Here is a 16686-nt window from a genome sequence, read left to right on the forward strand (position 1 = left end):
TCTCTCTCTCTCTCTCTCTCTCTCTCTCTCTCTCTCTCTCTCTCTCTATTTTTGCTGGATTCATTCAGCGCGAATCACTACGATTACTCATCGGAATTTCTCGATGTTATTAAGTTACGTACGCAATTCCAGCTTCGCTCTCTCTCTCCCTTTCTCTCTTGCTCGCTTGCTCATATTTTCTGCTGCGCTTTGCCATCGCCTGTCGAATAGCTTTTAATTTATCAATAGAAATGAAATGATAAGATTGCAAGCGCAAATAATGCGCAATATTAAAATAGTTTATTGGACGAATCGACAATCGATATGGCCTCGATCGTTTTTTTATATACTGATCCAGCATTGGCGTAGCTACGGTATCAATTAACCAAAAATGATAATAGCAATGTGCTTGATAAAAAAAAAACTATAACACATAATTGCACGCGATAGAATAATAATGACGGTATTAACACTTGGCTTGAACGCGTTGGTTTTTTTTTTTTGACTTCTTGGGATATTTTAGAACATTCCAGCATTCAGTTGCTGTGATAATTTTTCTGAATTGGCTTCCGAAATGCGGCGCTCAACATATTTTTTTCCATGCTCTACCGACAGATCAGATCAATCAAGAAACTTCCTCTTCATATTTTTTACTTCCTTTGCGCAGGTTTATTTGATACCGGCTGACTACGAGTGTACAGAAACAAATACATTGTCCAAATTGTACAGCACAACCATTGTAAATCGAATTAAAATACATTGGCATATTTTTGCTTCCTTCACACTAACCGTAAAATGTTTCCGCTACTGAACCCCAACCACATAAAATTTCATTTGCAATTGATTGTATAGCGAATTGACCCCATGATCTAATAACAAAATGAAAAAAAAAATGTACACGATTTTCCCCTCAAGCACTTGATAAATTGTAATGTTTATGCACATCGATGGCACTTGTTCCGTGTAACTGGGACTGGCATGTGATTCGACGCTGCCCGACTTTGACTCTGTGATGCAGACTGGTTTTTAAAACGTATTATATAACCTTCTGCATTGACATCTAGAAGAACAGTTGGATGTTATCGCGTTAGATTTGAAAAGAGCATGAAGTAGATATTGATTTGCACAAACCAACTGATATCATTTTGGACCGCCGTTTCACTCAATTGAAACAATCAAAACGACCAAAAATCTACTCATTCTTCACAATGCTATGAGTAAGTGAGAGAAAATCCGTTGGAATTTCGTGTTTACTCACGCTCAAATGTGACAAGTCACTAATATGCAAATAACATATTCTTTTTCTTTCTTCTTCAAGTGCCTTTTGTATTCGTGGTCTTTGTGGAGTTTATAAAAAAATTTTGTGGTTTTTCATTTTGTTTCGGGGAGGCGTTTCTTGGATTATTTCTGACTCAAAAAATGGACTATGTTGCGTGCGCGATTTCCGCTGCTTGCGAAGAAAAATAGAAACTACCGAAACAAACACATTGTGAACAGATGCGAAACAGAGCGATAGCAGAGTACAGTAAAAAAGTAGCAAGAAAAAGATATAGAAACGAAGAAACCAAAAACAATGCGAATGATAGAGTGTATATATGCTTTCAGTGTGTCATTTACAACATAAAATGTACAAAAATCACCGTGATCGAGGCGAAGAAAAATGAATGAATGAATGAAAAAAAGCGCACTGCAGTGTGCGCTCACTCACTTGCGCGCACGTTCGTGCTAATTAATTCAAATGCACACCGAAAGATGCGGAGAACGTGTGAAAATGAAGTGATCGCATATATGCGAAATAGAAAAATTGCAACAACGGAATCATAGAACCAAGCAAACAATAAGACAATAAACGTGAAGAGAAAAATGTGAACGCACTTGTTGAGAGAGAGAGAGAGAGAGAGAGAGAGAGAGAGAGAGAAGAGAAAAGAAAGAAGCGTATGTGTCGATGTTTTTTTGTTAGTTCTGGTTGCATTTGGTTAGTGGCAGTGGAACAGCAACATGATTTGTACTATATACGGCGGCTAGCGAGTTGCGAGGCTATTTGTTTTCGTTCAATATTAAGCGGCGACGATGATGGAGAAAGATCCATTGGCCACCAACGTAATGATCTACCAACGTCCAATAAATTATTTATGTCTAAATAAAAATGCTTTGAAAGTGTAATTTGTTGCGTTGTTTTTATCGTTATTTGATTTCCATTCGATATGCCATATAACACGATCGCAGCAGCAACATTCAACATTATTCAACGTTTCGCATAGATTTCGCAGCTGATTTTTTCTCTTCTTCTTTTTCTTTCGATAAAGTATTTGCTGGTTTTTGTTTTTCTTTTCAAATATATCAATATATAGTTACGTTTACTCTCTAACGAGTATTGTTCGATGTAACGACTGATGAGATGATTGCATACATACATTGCTTTTTTTGTTGTTAAGGCAATTCATTGTCATCGTAACGGATCGGTTTTTTTTCTCTAGTGTATATATTCCGCTACCGCATCCGATAGAACATTTTATTTATTCAAGCAATGCATTGAGTGTACTTGAATTTCTTAACTCATTGTCATCGTTGTAGGCTGCACGTTTTGTGTGTGTCTGCCAAAAATTTCTCTATTTGGGAGGCAGTTTCGCGAAGCCGTAGCGAAAAGGGAATCGACAATGAAACTAGCATAGCCGGAGAGGAAAAGAAAGAGAGACCGAGAGAAAGAAACGCGAGATCAAGTGAAAACTTCAAACACACATTTCTGTAAGATTATTTCGATTTTCGACGTAGTTCTTATTCATTTCAGCTTACATTCGCAACAAGTCGAACGACTTGTTCTCTCGAGTGCTCACATTTAATTAAAGAGTATTTTTGAGCACGAGTGCCTAAAAACCAGAGACACAGAATTCGAATCGAATGCAATGAGCAGAGAAAAAAAAGCAGCGCACACAGCAAGATTGAACAAAGAGAGCGAGAGAATGCCCCGTAGCACTTACCTCAAAATTCACGGAATTCCAATGCAAAATGGAACAGATGTAACTGTTTAAGCGCCGTGAATAAAGTTATCCTTGGCGACACACGAACAAACACACACACACACACAAACATACACTATCACTGTGTTTTGTGCTATGATTTATTCTCTTTGTTTTCTTTATCGTTCGTTTTGTTGCACTTGTTCGTTTGTAATTTGTGTTCGATGTGCGATGTCTAACAGACAGACAGACGAAGTTTTGTTTTTCTGTGTTTCAATTTTTGGTTATGAATTTGGAGAGTTTTTCTTTTGCTCGTGCCAATCACTTTGTGTTCGTGTTGAGCAATTTTTCCGGCCAAAACATTGTCAAACCGTTCATATTGTCGTTGACTTTTGCATTTTTTTTTTATTATTGTCATGTATTTCTCATCGAGAAATTTGTTCATATATTCTCTTTGTCACTTTCCACTTGAACTAAAAACAAAAACACTCATCTTATCGATTAAACAAAAAAGAAAGAAAGAAAAAACACTAAATATTATCACAATTCATTTCAATTCTGATATTTCGCTATTCTTCACTCTGACATCCGAACTGGATTGCAACGCCAAGGTTAATGGTTCTTTAGCTCTTTGATTTGGCGACTTTCAATCGTGTATTTCTTCTTCTTTTTCTCCTTCTTCTATTTATGACTTTATTTGCACAACAAATTTTCTCGTTACATAACACAGTTGCATTTTTCTTGCTCTTAATCACTCACTCTCACTCGCTTGCTTCGGTTTCACAACACGACACCAATTGCAGATTTAACCATCTGTGGAGTGTGTGTTTGTTGATTAGTCTAATACATTCTGGATCGATGTTGTGAATTAAAAAAAAAATTGTTGAGCTCGTTATGTGAGCCAAAATACACACGGTTGATTGATTGTTGATTTTTGGCGATGACTCCGTGGCGATTATCAAATTTCCATGACCATTTTTAGGCGCTCTGTAAATCAAAATAGAAGATTTGTTGTTGAAATTTTCTTTTAGAATATCTCAATACTCAAAGTGGTTTGACTAAAGTCAGAAAATATTGCTAATGATCATTTCGATTAATTAACGACAATTGACGTCAGTTTTTTTTTTAAATTCCAAATTCACTTCATACACTCTATTCACACAATCAACGTACAGTCCGAATGAAATGTTCACATTCAAATTGACAAGAAATGCTTAAGTTGGAGCCTTATACATTTTGTAGAAGCTCATTTTTTCTTGAAAATTTTAATGAGAGATAGAAGAAAGAAAGAAAAAAAAAACACGTGAATTGCTCAATAGATGACAAATGTAGTCAACACCATATTCAAGTCAAGTGGCAATGAGCTCTCGCTTAGCGATGACTGAAGTGTATAGTCGCACTTTGATTTATCTGCTTTGTGATTGTGGTGTTCGCTTTGCTTTACGTTCAGCTCGACAGCCGATTCATTCGTTTCTCCCACTGAATCGCGCGGCCCGCCATGGTTCATTCGCTCGTTACTCGCTGTTGGGCCACAACTCCAAACAGAAAATTTATTATTATAAAAATGCATGTAGTATAACAATTTTGAAAGCCACACGGAACTTCTTTACATAGATATCCGAAACTTCCATTCATGCACGACACACGAATTTCAAATTAACACAATTGCAGCGAGTGAACGGACGAGCGGGCGGGCGGTCGGATGGTTGGTCGGTTAATCGCAAACGAGGAGCACGATATGCACACCGCACTCTTAACCGACATGCATATCAATATTTTGATCACTCTTAATCTGGTGCACTTTTATTAGTTTTGATATCATTATCTGGATGACTCAATATGGTTTTTTTTTCTCTCGATAAAACACAAAAAAAAAGTTCAGTACAAAATTACGAGAAGGAAAGCAATTGAAAAAAAAGCGAACAGTACACATGTATGCACGTTTCCATGAGGTAACCTAGCTTGTTAGTCAATTGAGTGCGGAATTTCTTTTATGGTGAGTTATGTAAATGCCGGAGCGTTTGGCTGATTTTTCAGCGTTATTATTATTATTGTTGTTGTTGTTGTTATTGCAGGGAGATGAGCCATCGCCGATGAGAATGAATTGCTCATTTCGATGGAAACGCTTTATCAATTATATTTTCATGTTTGCAGAAACGAGAATGAATCCATGCCTTGTCTACACCAGAAATGCCAAAAATCGCGTCGGCACACATTCCATACACACAGACACACATCGCACACCGTGCACAAAAAGAAACCGAAACAAAAGTGTGGAAACTTCAATGCTTCGATATTTTCGAGCACACATTTTTGGTGTGGAACACATGATGAGCAAACACACATGAAGAAGCAGCGAAAATAAAAAAACATTGAATACAAAAAGAGTTATTCAAATAAAGGCGAACAACAGTGTTGGTGTTTTCTTTTTATTTCGTGGCCGTTCTCGTTATTTCTCAACTGTTTTTGACATTTTCTTGGATATTTTTGTTGCGAACGAGAATGAGTAAGCGCTTGGCTCCCGTTCTCGTGTATATACGTAATGTGTGCGATTTTTTTTCTTCACTCGTCTTCTTCATTGTTAAAATGGTTACTTGCTTGTTGAAGTTGATGTGTGTGTGTGTGTGTTTTTTTTTCACTGCGACCTAAGGTCCATCACATCTACTGGCATTTTTTTTTTTCGGACTGAAAATCGGAATTTTGGCTTGAAAATTATATGTTACAAAACAGCAGAACGAGGAACTGAATTCGGTGTGTACATGTGGTTTTTTTCGAAATTATTAGTCATGCACGAATGGAGCGAGTCAGTTAAGCGATACAATTTCGGTTTTTACATAAATATTGCCATGCTCATCGATCGTATTGATCGAGCGCTACATGAATCAACTGAATGAGTAATTCACTTCCACAACTTCACAAAGCGCAACAATTCAAAACAATAACAATCACAACAATCAAATCGTTTGTGACATTGTTTTCGGTCGAAATGATTCAGTTATCATGTGCATATTTATCTGTTGCACAGTTCACCAGCTACATGAGCCGATGTACTTGTACAATGTACATATACAACGACCACATTTTTCGTATGCATAAAATACACTTGTCACATTGTCAGAAGACCTTGTTGCAGGCGTTCTTCGGATAATACAGTCATTTACGACGCCCCTTGTTAAAATGCGATAAATCCAACAAAACGATACACCATAAATGTCCAGCAACAATTTACTTATGTTGTGATTTATGAGTCAACTTTTTCAACAATCATATTTAGTGAATTAAATGTACTTCAGAAGTTGACGTAAATCCTCTTTTAGCACACAACACGATGGATACATGTATGTGGGTATGCATTTTAGGTGATCCTTTGATCATAAATCAATCAATCGGACTTTCATTTCTGCATCATCATTTCACAAAATCCATCACACATACAAACCACACGCACATAGAGAAGAATGATTCACAATCCTAACCATAATAAATGTGTCAGTTCATTTGATATACTATAAAAATGACGCTTATGACGTACACAATTCCAGTGAAGGCTACAACTCGATTTGTCACCATGAATTTTTCACATGCATTGTTGTTCAACAAAATAAGGCTGTATTCATGTCGATATTGAATGATAGATGAATTTCAATAGAAATCAAAAATGGGGTCGTTGTTTGGATAATCGTTTCATTTCCTATTTGCGGAAAATCAACTTTGAATGGAAATTATTCCGATTGTTGAGGAGATTATTGAAATAAAAAATTATTTTGTACTCAATCTACCAAATACTAGAAGATTTACTAGAAATTTACAATTATTCGTTATGTAAACAAATTGATAACAGGATGGCCGGAATCGTATTGTTGGAGGTCAGCCTTTTTTTACGTGAATCTCTTTCTTTCATAGTTAAAAAACAGATGAGATTTATTTCAAGCATTCTAATTATGAAATGATTTTCCTTGTAGGAGATGTGCCCACAAGCCGAGCGTTTATCGCTTGTGTCTTGTTGAATGTTTGCTATGTGCTTACTATATATAGTGCACCCTGTGAATTGATCGCGAGAGAGCGAGACTTGCGTCAATTGAGTCGGTCGAGCAAAACGATCAAATGAAAACATTAGCATTGTTTTATCACTGAAGCACCCGTCTGATGACGAATAAGAATGCAAGAACAAGCAAGAAGACGAGAAAAAAAAAACGTTATACGACATATACAATATCGAGTAATACAAACGGGGCAGCATCGAGACAGAGAACTAGTAGCACAAAAAGGTTCAAAGTATTCTTGAAATTCTTGTCGATTTGTTCGCGCTCGATTTTTTTCTGTGTGAGAATCAATTGGAAGGTCTTAGCACACACACACACACACACACACAAGCACGCACGCACGCAAACACACTCAAACACGAATTCAATTGTATCGATGCATTTGCTACACTATCCGTACATGTTGACAGCTATCTAAATTACGTTTATTAATAATAACGATGAGCAAAATTTGATTTTTGTTTCGTTTCGCATTTTCATTTTGTTTGTTTAGTTCGAATGGGCTGCGACTGAGGTGACTGCTTTTATTCTCTTTGAAGCATTGCGAATTTGAGGTCGACTACATTTGTAATTACACTGGCGTTTAAAATTCTATTCGCTCATTTTGGCAGAAGGTGAATTTATGCTTGTTCTTGATTCATGTGTGCCGCATCAGAAAAAAAAAATTGCGCACAATAAAATGCACACATCAACAACTGGCCCAATCTGTTCAATGCACCCAACACACACTGTATGCGTTATACTTCTTTCTTCTGTCGTAGTTGCTGCTGTTTTCTTGTATCAATGCCGCAAGTGTATGGACTTTTTTCTTGAACACTCGATTCGACATCATATTCTTTGAGCCTGTGCATGGCCATATGACTGTTTTCGTTCCAATTTCGAGCGCATTCAAATCTTCGGCAAATGTGTTTTTTATGGTTCAATATCAAACACATATGGCACCTTGCCGTTGAAACTAACGAGAGACAAAAAGAACACGAAGAGCCTCACAATGGCTTAAATTGTCTGTTTTTTTTTTTTTCATTTCGATTGAATACTCGAACACAGTTACACTTGATGCCATTTAAATCGATTGACAATGTTGCGATGCAAGTTGAAACGAAACAAAAAAACGATATTCATTTTCGGTTTGGTTGTTTTTAGCATGTCTTGGTCATCGACAAGCATGTCTCACACATCATAACAACTACCACGCATTAAATTCCATATACGCCATACAGTGTGTGATACACTATAAATTGTGTGATACCATGTCCAAGTTCTCGCAAAAGTGTCTTGCCTTAAGACATGCGAGATGTCAAACGAATGAATATTGAAATATATTGAAAAACAAACAACAGTAACAGCGCAACACAACTATTCCAATGTATGACCAAGTGACTTTTGGAGTAAAATTTTACACAAATTGTCCAACGCAAGGAATCATACAATCAAATGATACATATTTTTTTTCCATTGCAGAGAATCTAGCCACTGGATTATGTCTGGGCACTTAATTTTGCTCCTTTTTCCGATCAAATTGCAAAACTCTGCGTCTATCATTTGATGATTTTCTACCTAGTATTTTTTAGCTCAAATGCATATCCACAACATTGATTTATCGAATTGTTCATTTCGTTGCCATTCGTACGGTGCAATTCACTTGTTTGGGGAATTTTTTTTTTCTGTCGCACACATTTTTCTGTTGTTGATATTTTCAAAATGAATCTTGACTTTTATTTCTCTTTCTTTAGAATTCATTCTCATTCCTTTGACCATTGATTCATCGCTACAACACATACACTTAACGCAACACGAAACAGAATTATTTTTTTTTTATTAATAAAAACGCTTTATTTATTACGCTATTTGCAATTTTCTACGGAATGATCGTATATTATTTTTTTTCTCGGGAAAGAAGAAAGAAGAAAAAAAATATTTTGCCTCTTCACACACACACACACTCGATGTTTACTTGAAATGATGTTGGCCTTTATTCACATTTTACAAACTCTTTCAAGAAACATTTCGATTGTATTGATGGGTTTTTTTGTTTATTTTTTTCTTTTGGTTGGTTGATTGTATCATTTGATTACTCACTGTTCAAAATAAAGATTGCTTTTGGATGAAAATGGTTATTTTATTTAGTCGCCACGATCAAATCCAGTTCACACAATTTTGCACGTTCATTTTTTTCTCTCTTCTCTCCTCTACTTTCTGGTTAATTTCTTACGATAACACACAACAACGTTAAATGACAACCACGACGACGACACGACATCATCGAAATACGTTCTATTTATGTGTTATGAAAAAAAAGAGGAAAAAAAAAACAACGACAGAAATGAAATGTGGTGAAGACTTTGTGTGAGAGAAAAATATATATGTATATTAAGACATGTCAAACATATACACGGTCACATTCACACTCATACCATTACATCGTGTACTTGCTGGCTGCATCCTATACATGGATGTGTCTACATATTTGTACAAAGGCGAATCATGAGTTTCGCTGCTCTGCGAGATGTGAACATTCAAAATATCGAACATCATTGCCACTTGGTTTGAAGTCGAGCGCGCCTGTGTATGTCTCTCTAGATGTATGTAAGTGGAGTATGAGTGTGTGCGTGTGCCCGTGTTGATGCGTGTGCTTGTGGTTGTGCTACGTTTTGAAATGAGTTTTAATGCATTATGTCAATAAATTCAAAGGGGGTGCGTTCAGCCGACCGATGGTGATTTAACACTCGAACAAAATACTCGAATTATGATTTTTTTTTTCTCGCAATAATTGAGGATTGCATTTTTGGCTGATGTTTTATATGTTCATAATATTCTGTTGAAAAAGATGCAAAAAGAAAATGCCCAAGACTTGATTGTTTTGTTGACGAATGTCATCATAAACGAGTTTAGAAAATCAATTTTTCAGTATTCAGTACTTTATTGAAAAGAGTTTTATTTTTATGCTTTCATGGTAACAACACTGTCAATGTTATCATAGAATAAAAAATATATCTGTATGGCCTATTGTGTTGTACTATCACGGCTCTTTTTATAGGCTAAATTCAGAGTCTCATTAATTGAAACCATATCATTTTCGATGCTATGTGCCCAGTTCTCTACATCACCAATTTCCTGTAATAAACAGAAGAAATCATTGTATGAAAATGTTTCTTCTCTCAAAATTGTATGTGTTTGTCAGACACTGTCTGATAGTCACCTTAAGTGCGCTGCTAAATCCTTCAATTAGGCCCATCCATTGTTGCGTTTGTTTTGCGAAATTTATTGCACTTGTGTGCAATTGTTTTGCTTCAGCGTCCAATCGTTTTTGATTTAAATATGCTTGAGCCACACTGAAAATTCAAATAGACGACAAAAAGTCAAATAGACACATTTAAACGATTACGCGTACAATTTTTGGATATAAAACGGACAAATCAAAGAAAATTGCCCAAAACTCTCACCCAACATTCAAGTGATCAACGAGTGCTTGTGTTAATTCACTGGATGCTGCAATTGCCTCCTTTCGATTATTCTCTGCAATAATGAAATAAATTATTTAGGTTTCAAAAAACGAATATCGAATAATTGCCTTTTTACCCAATTCTTCTCTTTTTGCAGCTTGCTTCGCCTGATGATCCTTAACAAGAGATGACAACATTTCGAATCTAAAAAAGCCTTTTTTGTTTATGTAATTGTGGATCAAATCGACAAGTTGTTTCCAAATTAAAAAAAAAAAAACTACACTCCAGCTTATACTGTCACATTTTACGACTCCGTGTGTTTAAACAATAGCAAACACTTCAAAAATACGTAATAAAAACCCACTCCAGTGACAAAAGTCCGTTAAACGCCTCTGCAAAATGGCTTTCGATTTCGAAGTCCTTTGACAAAATCGTCGAAAACCAATGGAATCAATTTTTAAATTACTAAAAATAAATGACAATTCGTTACAACAATCAATTTCATTAAAATAAATACGTTTTACCCATTTCTTTCCCTAAGAAATCATGAACATTTACAGTATGTCACATATGAGCAGCGCCACCAAACGACTCATACACGAATCAAAATTGAAATTTTCAAATAATTTAACGTCGATTTTGCTATTCGCATTCTGGACGCGTATGTCACAAGTACTGTATAAACATTGAATTTAGCCGGACGTGCATCATCAACGATTAACGGGTGAAATCGAAAAAAGTTCTTTCCTTTTAACATTTGACAAACAAAACAAAAGCGAACATTTAATTAGCGTGTGCAAAAATTGAAATTGTGCATCAGTGAATAGTAAAAACGTCATATTTTTGTGTGAAAAAAATAAACAAAATCTAACATTCCAAACGAAATGGATGACATTGATCAGTTTACAAAAGTGAGTGCATATTTTTTGGATTTGAAAAACCCATCAAAAAGTACATATTCAGTAGAGGAAACTTATCGCAGTTTTTCCATGCAAATTGACCGAAACAATTGTTGGGTACCGGCACAAAAGTGTGTAATGCGTTTCAGTGCATTCGATTTGCATGGATGTTGCTATTTTGTTGTATTGTTAGTTATTGTTTAGGCGTTTGGGCTCAAAGTACATTTTCTCCATTTTTTGTTTTCACCTTTGAACTTTCAACCATTGCTGTGGAAATCAATTACAAACTAAAAATGGTCCATTTACTCTCATGAAATTGCAGAGATTTCTGGAAAATGCACAGAATCGTAGTAAGAAGCTCGGCATAAGTACTATGTCAAAGGTTCCATTGACCGAGAGTAATGTCATCGGTACATCGTCGCGACAGCATTCAACAAAGTCAAAAGCGGCATCGGCGTCACCAAGGCGCCGCACATCAACGGATCGAAAGCAATCGCTAACATCGCCATCAGCACCAAAAAGTCGTGCCGTTGCACTGCGCACTGTGAACAATTCGGTGGGTGAGATGAAAAATGCGTTGAACATCGATGCAAAAGAAAATGTAGACTTGGCTCTGGAAATTAACATAACCACTGGGCCAAATGTGCAGGTAATTTTCCCAGCATTTTTAACCATTTCTTTTATTTTGGAGAATTTTAAAATGAATTTCTTAGATACAGGTCGAGGTGGAAGAGCAAGAGCTGGATGGTGAAGGCAAAGTATTGAATACGATTCAAAAGCAACGCAAACAAATCACAGCCATCGAAGAGCGTGAAGAAATTGCCACAGAGCGTGATGAAAACGCCACAGCACCATCGTCATGTATCCGTGATTCATCTCGTAATCAATTGCATCGATTGGGCGCTTTGTATTCAAATCCACAGGATTTATCATCGCCAGTGCATCGCACCGAAACTGCATTTGCCATTGAACAAGAGCATGAAATGCGATCGGGTACAAAATTGAAAAAATCCAACAAACTCACCGAATTGGCCAATGCCTATAACCAATGGGAAGACGAATCGACATCGAGAAATCGTGCACACAAAACGAATTCGAACGATCAAACCAATGTTGCAACGAAAGTAAACGAATCAATAACGGTCAGTGGTATCAAATCAATTGTAAAATCTCCACGAAAACCAAACGAACGAGGTGCAACCGGTTCGATTTTAAATCGAATCGAAACATTTGATAAGAAGGAAACGGACGATAATAAGAATTTAAATAATAAGAAATTAAATTGGGACAAAAGTATTATGGACAGTTTGGAGTCGCAGGGTTTCAAACGTCGCGACACAACAAACAAGCGGTTAGAGTACGATTTTAAGGGAGAAACGGACGGAAAAGAAATCAACACCACGGTTTCAAATGTATTAAAACCACCATCCGGCATGTCAGCTTTGGCCAGCAAAGGCGCTGTACCAAAGACTGATATCAAGCAACAGCCGCCACTGGCAAAGAAAGTTGATGTTACCAAAGGTTTGGTATCTGGCCGTGCTGCAATATTCGAGACAAGCGCTTCACGTGCTACAAACGCAACCGCATCAACCACTAGCAATGCAAAAAATCAGAAAGATCCAGCTGAAATGTCATTGAAAGAACGATTGGCATTGTTCGAGAAGAACAAGGGTAGTGCACCGCTTCCAAAAGGTGCCATCGGAATTGGGGCATCCGTCAAACAGATTATGGCTGATAAAAAGCCATCGGAAAATGTGAAACAAGTGATCACAACGCCACAACAACCAATGATCAGCAGCACTACGGTTCCATCGGTCGCGCAATCACCATCGAAAATCAATAATTTTAACAAAGCCACCAAAGCTGAGTCCACCGCTGCTGGATCGGGAATTCGTCAAACAGTCGCCGCATTACTATCGGCTCCGGCTACCATTTCTGAATCTCGTATTGCGCACGAAAATCGCAAGATTCGTGAACAAGAGATGAATGTCGTGTTGAATCGATTCAACAACATAGCCGATGAGGAACCAGCCGCACCACCACCAGCACCACCGATGCCAGACAATCTCTTCAAATCAGTTGGATCTAATGGGCGTAAGCGTTTGAGTGGTAAGTACTAGACACTAGCACGGATACAGCAAATAAATATCCATACCGTTCGACTTTTTTGCTCTATCCGCTCTGGTATCTAGTAAGTACAGTCTGTAATAATTAAGAAAGACATGTCTCAAAATTCTTTAGAAACATATCAAAGCTTTCTATTTTATCTTGGAAAAGGAACATGTTGTGTTATAACAAAAAAAATGTGCTCATTTCTTTTCTTAGACGAAAATCTCGGCGTATCGACTCAGGTTCGAAGAAGTTTGGAAAATGTAAAACGCATCAAAGTTCAACCACCAAAAAGTGGTCATGCTTATCCAGCACTTTCTGACATCGAATCATCTGGAGCCGAAAGAAGTACACCAGAGGTCTATACCCCGGAACCAGCATACACAGATGAGGATAACGAACACACAATTATGAATCGCTACATGTACAGTTCTCAAGATGAAGGCGATGAAGGCGAAGAAGAGGACAGGTAATGCGATTATGCTTCAAAATTCACTCTTGACTCAATATTGGTTATTTGGCTGCTTATACGCTATGGTTTAGGTATAACGTGTGTTTAGCACGTAAAAATGCCTCGTTTTAGAAACTTTAATATTAGACTAAAATGAGCTTACTTTCAAAGTTTCAAAATTTGAATGGACTAATTTCGTTTTGATCAATTTAATAATAAGCAAAGAAATTTGATCAAACAAAATAAATTGAACGGAAAATATTTTCTATTTTAATCAGTTACATCATGGATTCCGAAGATGATGTTAGCAATGTATCCAATCGTCGCGATAACAGTGGCCGTCATGTTCATTATGAAGACAGTTCGATTACAAGTACCAATTCGGATGGTAGTGAGTTTGACAAATATTTGGATGAAGCCATCGATAATGTGGAAGATGACGATATGGATCGTCACAATCGTAGAGGAAATACAGTGAGTGAAATAAGTTTTGTCTGATTCGGTCGGAGTTCAACAATTGATTTTTTTCTCATACGAAATTTTTAGATTCAAAAAGGTACCGTTTCATCGAATAGTTTTAGTTATGAGCGTAAACCATTGAATCGTCAACAAGAGACCATATTTGAAGAGGAAGCTATAACAAGTCAACCACACAGCTCCAGATTCCAAAGCCCAATCAAATCAAGATTGACGGTGAATCCATCGGATGACAATAATTCGGTGACTTTGACACATACCGTTAGCTTCTATCGTCGTCAACAAATACAAAACTCGCCCAGTGTTCATAAGCCACTGCATAATACACAGCCAATGTATCATGAACCATCAACGACCGATGACAATACCGATTTTGACGATGAAGACGAGAAGTGCACACCAGAAACGAAACACATTCGAGCACAAGAGGATTTGGTCGAACAAAAGATCCGACAACTTATGGATCATGTTAATATTCAACATCAACAGATTGCACAGGCTAGCAATGCTTTGAACACTTGTGCATCGACATTTGAATTTTCCGGATCAACCGAATCTGTTGTAGCCGAATGGAAACTTTTGGTTGCATGTAAGTAGTGATGAAGTGATGATAGTCATGAACAAATTTGGAAAAATCTCATATAACGAACATAAATTCTTTTCATTTCAAAATTCAGCTCACAGTCGTAAGGCCGCTTTACAAGAAGTGCAACGATTACAAGTCGAGCGGTGCTTACGTCCACAAGATGCACCAAAAGAGTGCGGTCGTCTCACAATCAAAGACATTGTATTGCCATTGCGCGAAGATTATGTGAAGAAAGTGTCGGAAGAGAAAATATTGGGTCATCATTTGGTGTGCTTGTTGAAATACAATGAACATGTTCTGGCCACAAGAACCATTCCGACGTTGCCTGGTCTGTTGGCCGTTAAATTTCCCGGCGAATTGCATTTGGACAACGTATATGCTGACTTTAAAATAACGCTCGAAATCTATGGAATGATCGCACAGCGCGAATCGTTGCCACATGAAATTAAGTATCACATCAAAAAAGAGAAGAAGGGTGTGATTAAGACGCCAAAAGGCAAGAAAACTGGATCGAGTTTGATTATGCCACCAACTCAATCACCAGCCGGTCCGAATGCTGTTCGAGCACCCGCTTTCGCATACTATGGCTTTATTATATTTTCACTGCGTGAAGTGCAACGCAACACATGGACGTTGAATCAAGTATCTGCACCGGACATAACACCATTGGTGGGAACGGTGCACATGAAAATCAATTGTGCCCTTTCGGTCAACATTGATCACAAGGCATTTTTAACCATGTTCGAAGACGTGTCCGGTTTTGGTGCATGGCATCGTCGTTGGTGTCGTTTGCATGGAAGCATCTTGAGCTACTGGAAATACCCAGATGATGAACGTACCAAACCACCAATTGGTTCATTGGATTTAAGTGTTTGTGAACAACACAAAATCTCAACGGCCCCACGCGAAATGTGCGCACGATTAAACACACTTATGATTGAATTAAAACGGCTACGCCGGGATGATGACGAAGACTCGATGCTTTTGCAAACACAAGGCGAATACTCATATGTTAGGTAAATGTCATTTCGAAATTTTAAGAAATAATTTTAGAAATTTTGAATCAATTTTTTTTTTCATGTGCCACAAATTTAGCTTGAAATGACGTGATTTTCAAACAATTCTTTCAACAAATTTTCAACAACACAATTTTTCACCCTTTTTTCCCACAGACATTTACTATCAGCCGATACAAAAGAAGAACGAGACGAATGGTGCGCATATTTCAACAAGACGTTAGCATTGATGCGAGCTTGGGGAAATTCCGATCGACAATCATCTAAATAAAACCGAATCAGTATCCATATTTTTTTTACTGTTTTTTTTATATACAAAACATAAAACGATAAACTTGAAATAGTTTGAAACAAAAATCTAAATATTTACATTATTTAGCATGTAAGTGGTCATTACAAAAAAAAGGCAGAAAATCATTTTCTGTTTGAAATTTTTCTTGAACAAAAAATATATTCGCCAAAAATGCCATCACACGATAATCATTCAGCCCATAGTCAATTGGGCCATCAGGCAAAAGACAAATGCCATTTCCAAAACAACAACAAAAATGTATTTCCCCCGTAACAATGTACTTTTTTCCGTATTATTTTAATAACCTAATTATATATAATCGGCTTTTTTTCTTGCAAAAAATCGACAATTTAATTTTTTTTGTTCACATGTTTGTGGCCATTTAGAATAAAGTATACGTAATCTCATTGCAAACAAATAAAATGTGTCATTCA

The 16686-nt window shown here is 36.9% G+C and overlaps 3 protein-coding genes across 9 annotated transcripts in view; 1 reads left to right on the forward strand and 2 right to left on the reverse strand.

Annotated features, from left to right (window-relative positions):
* Positions 1–9262, reverse strand: part of LOC129576191 (WAS/WASL-interacting protein family member 2) — a 24144-nt gene extending 14882 nt beyond the window's left edge. Inside the window, exons 1-2 of one of the 4 annotated variants that reach the window (XM_055460881.1) lie at positions 9059–9262; positions 3851–3923 (exon numbers count right to left, since the gene is read on the reverse strand). Coding sequence is in view for 1 of the 4 variants with exons in the window: in XM_055460879.1 (XP_055316854.1) it covers positions 769–803 (35 nt within the window). In the remaining 3 variants the exon portion in view is untranslated. Of the gene's footprint in view, positions 1–768; positions 816–2957; positions 3924–9058 lie in introns of those variants that run through there. The other 3 variants (XM_055460880.1, XM_055460882.1, XM_055460879.1) reach the window with 3 other exon arrangements.
* Positions 9263–9830: 568 nt separating this feature from the next.
* Positions 9831–10692, reverse strand: LOC129576198 (biogenesis of lysosome-related organelles complex 1 subunit 1). Its single transcript, XM_055460896.1, has 4 exons — positions 10559–10692; positions 10423–10495; positions 10179–10311; positions 9831–10093 (listed from the first exon to the last, which is right to left on the reverse strand). The coding sequence occupies exons 1-4, from the start codon at positions 10617–10619 to the stop codon at positions 9983–9985; spliced, it is 378 nt and encodes a 125-aa protein (XP_055316871.1). The 5' UTR covers positions 10620–10692; the 3' UTR covers positions 9831–9982.
* Positions 10580–16675, forward strand: LOC129576188 (anillin). Of its 4 annotated transcripts, none has more exons than XM_055460866.1 (8): positions 10580–11333; positions 11644–11970; positions 12035–13430; positions 13647–13899; positions 14160–14355; positions 14428–14947; positions 15036–15960; positions 16117–16675. In XM_055460866.1, the coding sequence occupies exons 1-8, from the start codon at positions 11307–11309 to the stop codon at positions 16229–16231; spliced, it is 3759 nt and encodes a 1252-aa protein (XP_055316841.1). In that variant the 5' UTR covers positions 10580–11306; the 3' UTR covers positions 16232–16675. The 4 variants fall into 4 exon arrangements, with proteins under 4 accessions (XP_055316841.1, XP_055316843.1, XP_055316842.1 ...); XM_055460868.1 differs by having other exon boundaries at positions 10993–11333; positions 12035–13415; XM_055460867.1 differs by having other exon boundaries at positions 11017–11333; positions 12041–13430.
* The last annotated feature ends 11 nt before the right edge of the window (positions 16676–16686 follow it).

Source organism: Sitodiplosis mosellana, unplaced genomic scaffold (assembly GCF_009176505.1).
Source record: "Sitodiplosis mosellana isolate CC-2019 unplaced genomic scaffold, AAFC_SMos_1.0 Smas_scaffold_6181, whole genome shotgun sequence".
NCBI classification, from domain to species: domain Eukaryota; kingdom Metazoa; phylum Arthropoda; class Insecta; order Diptera; family Cecidomyiidae; genus Sitodiplosis; species Sitodiplosis mosellana.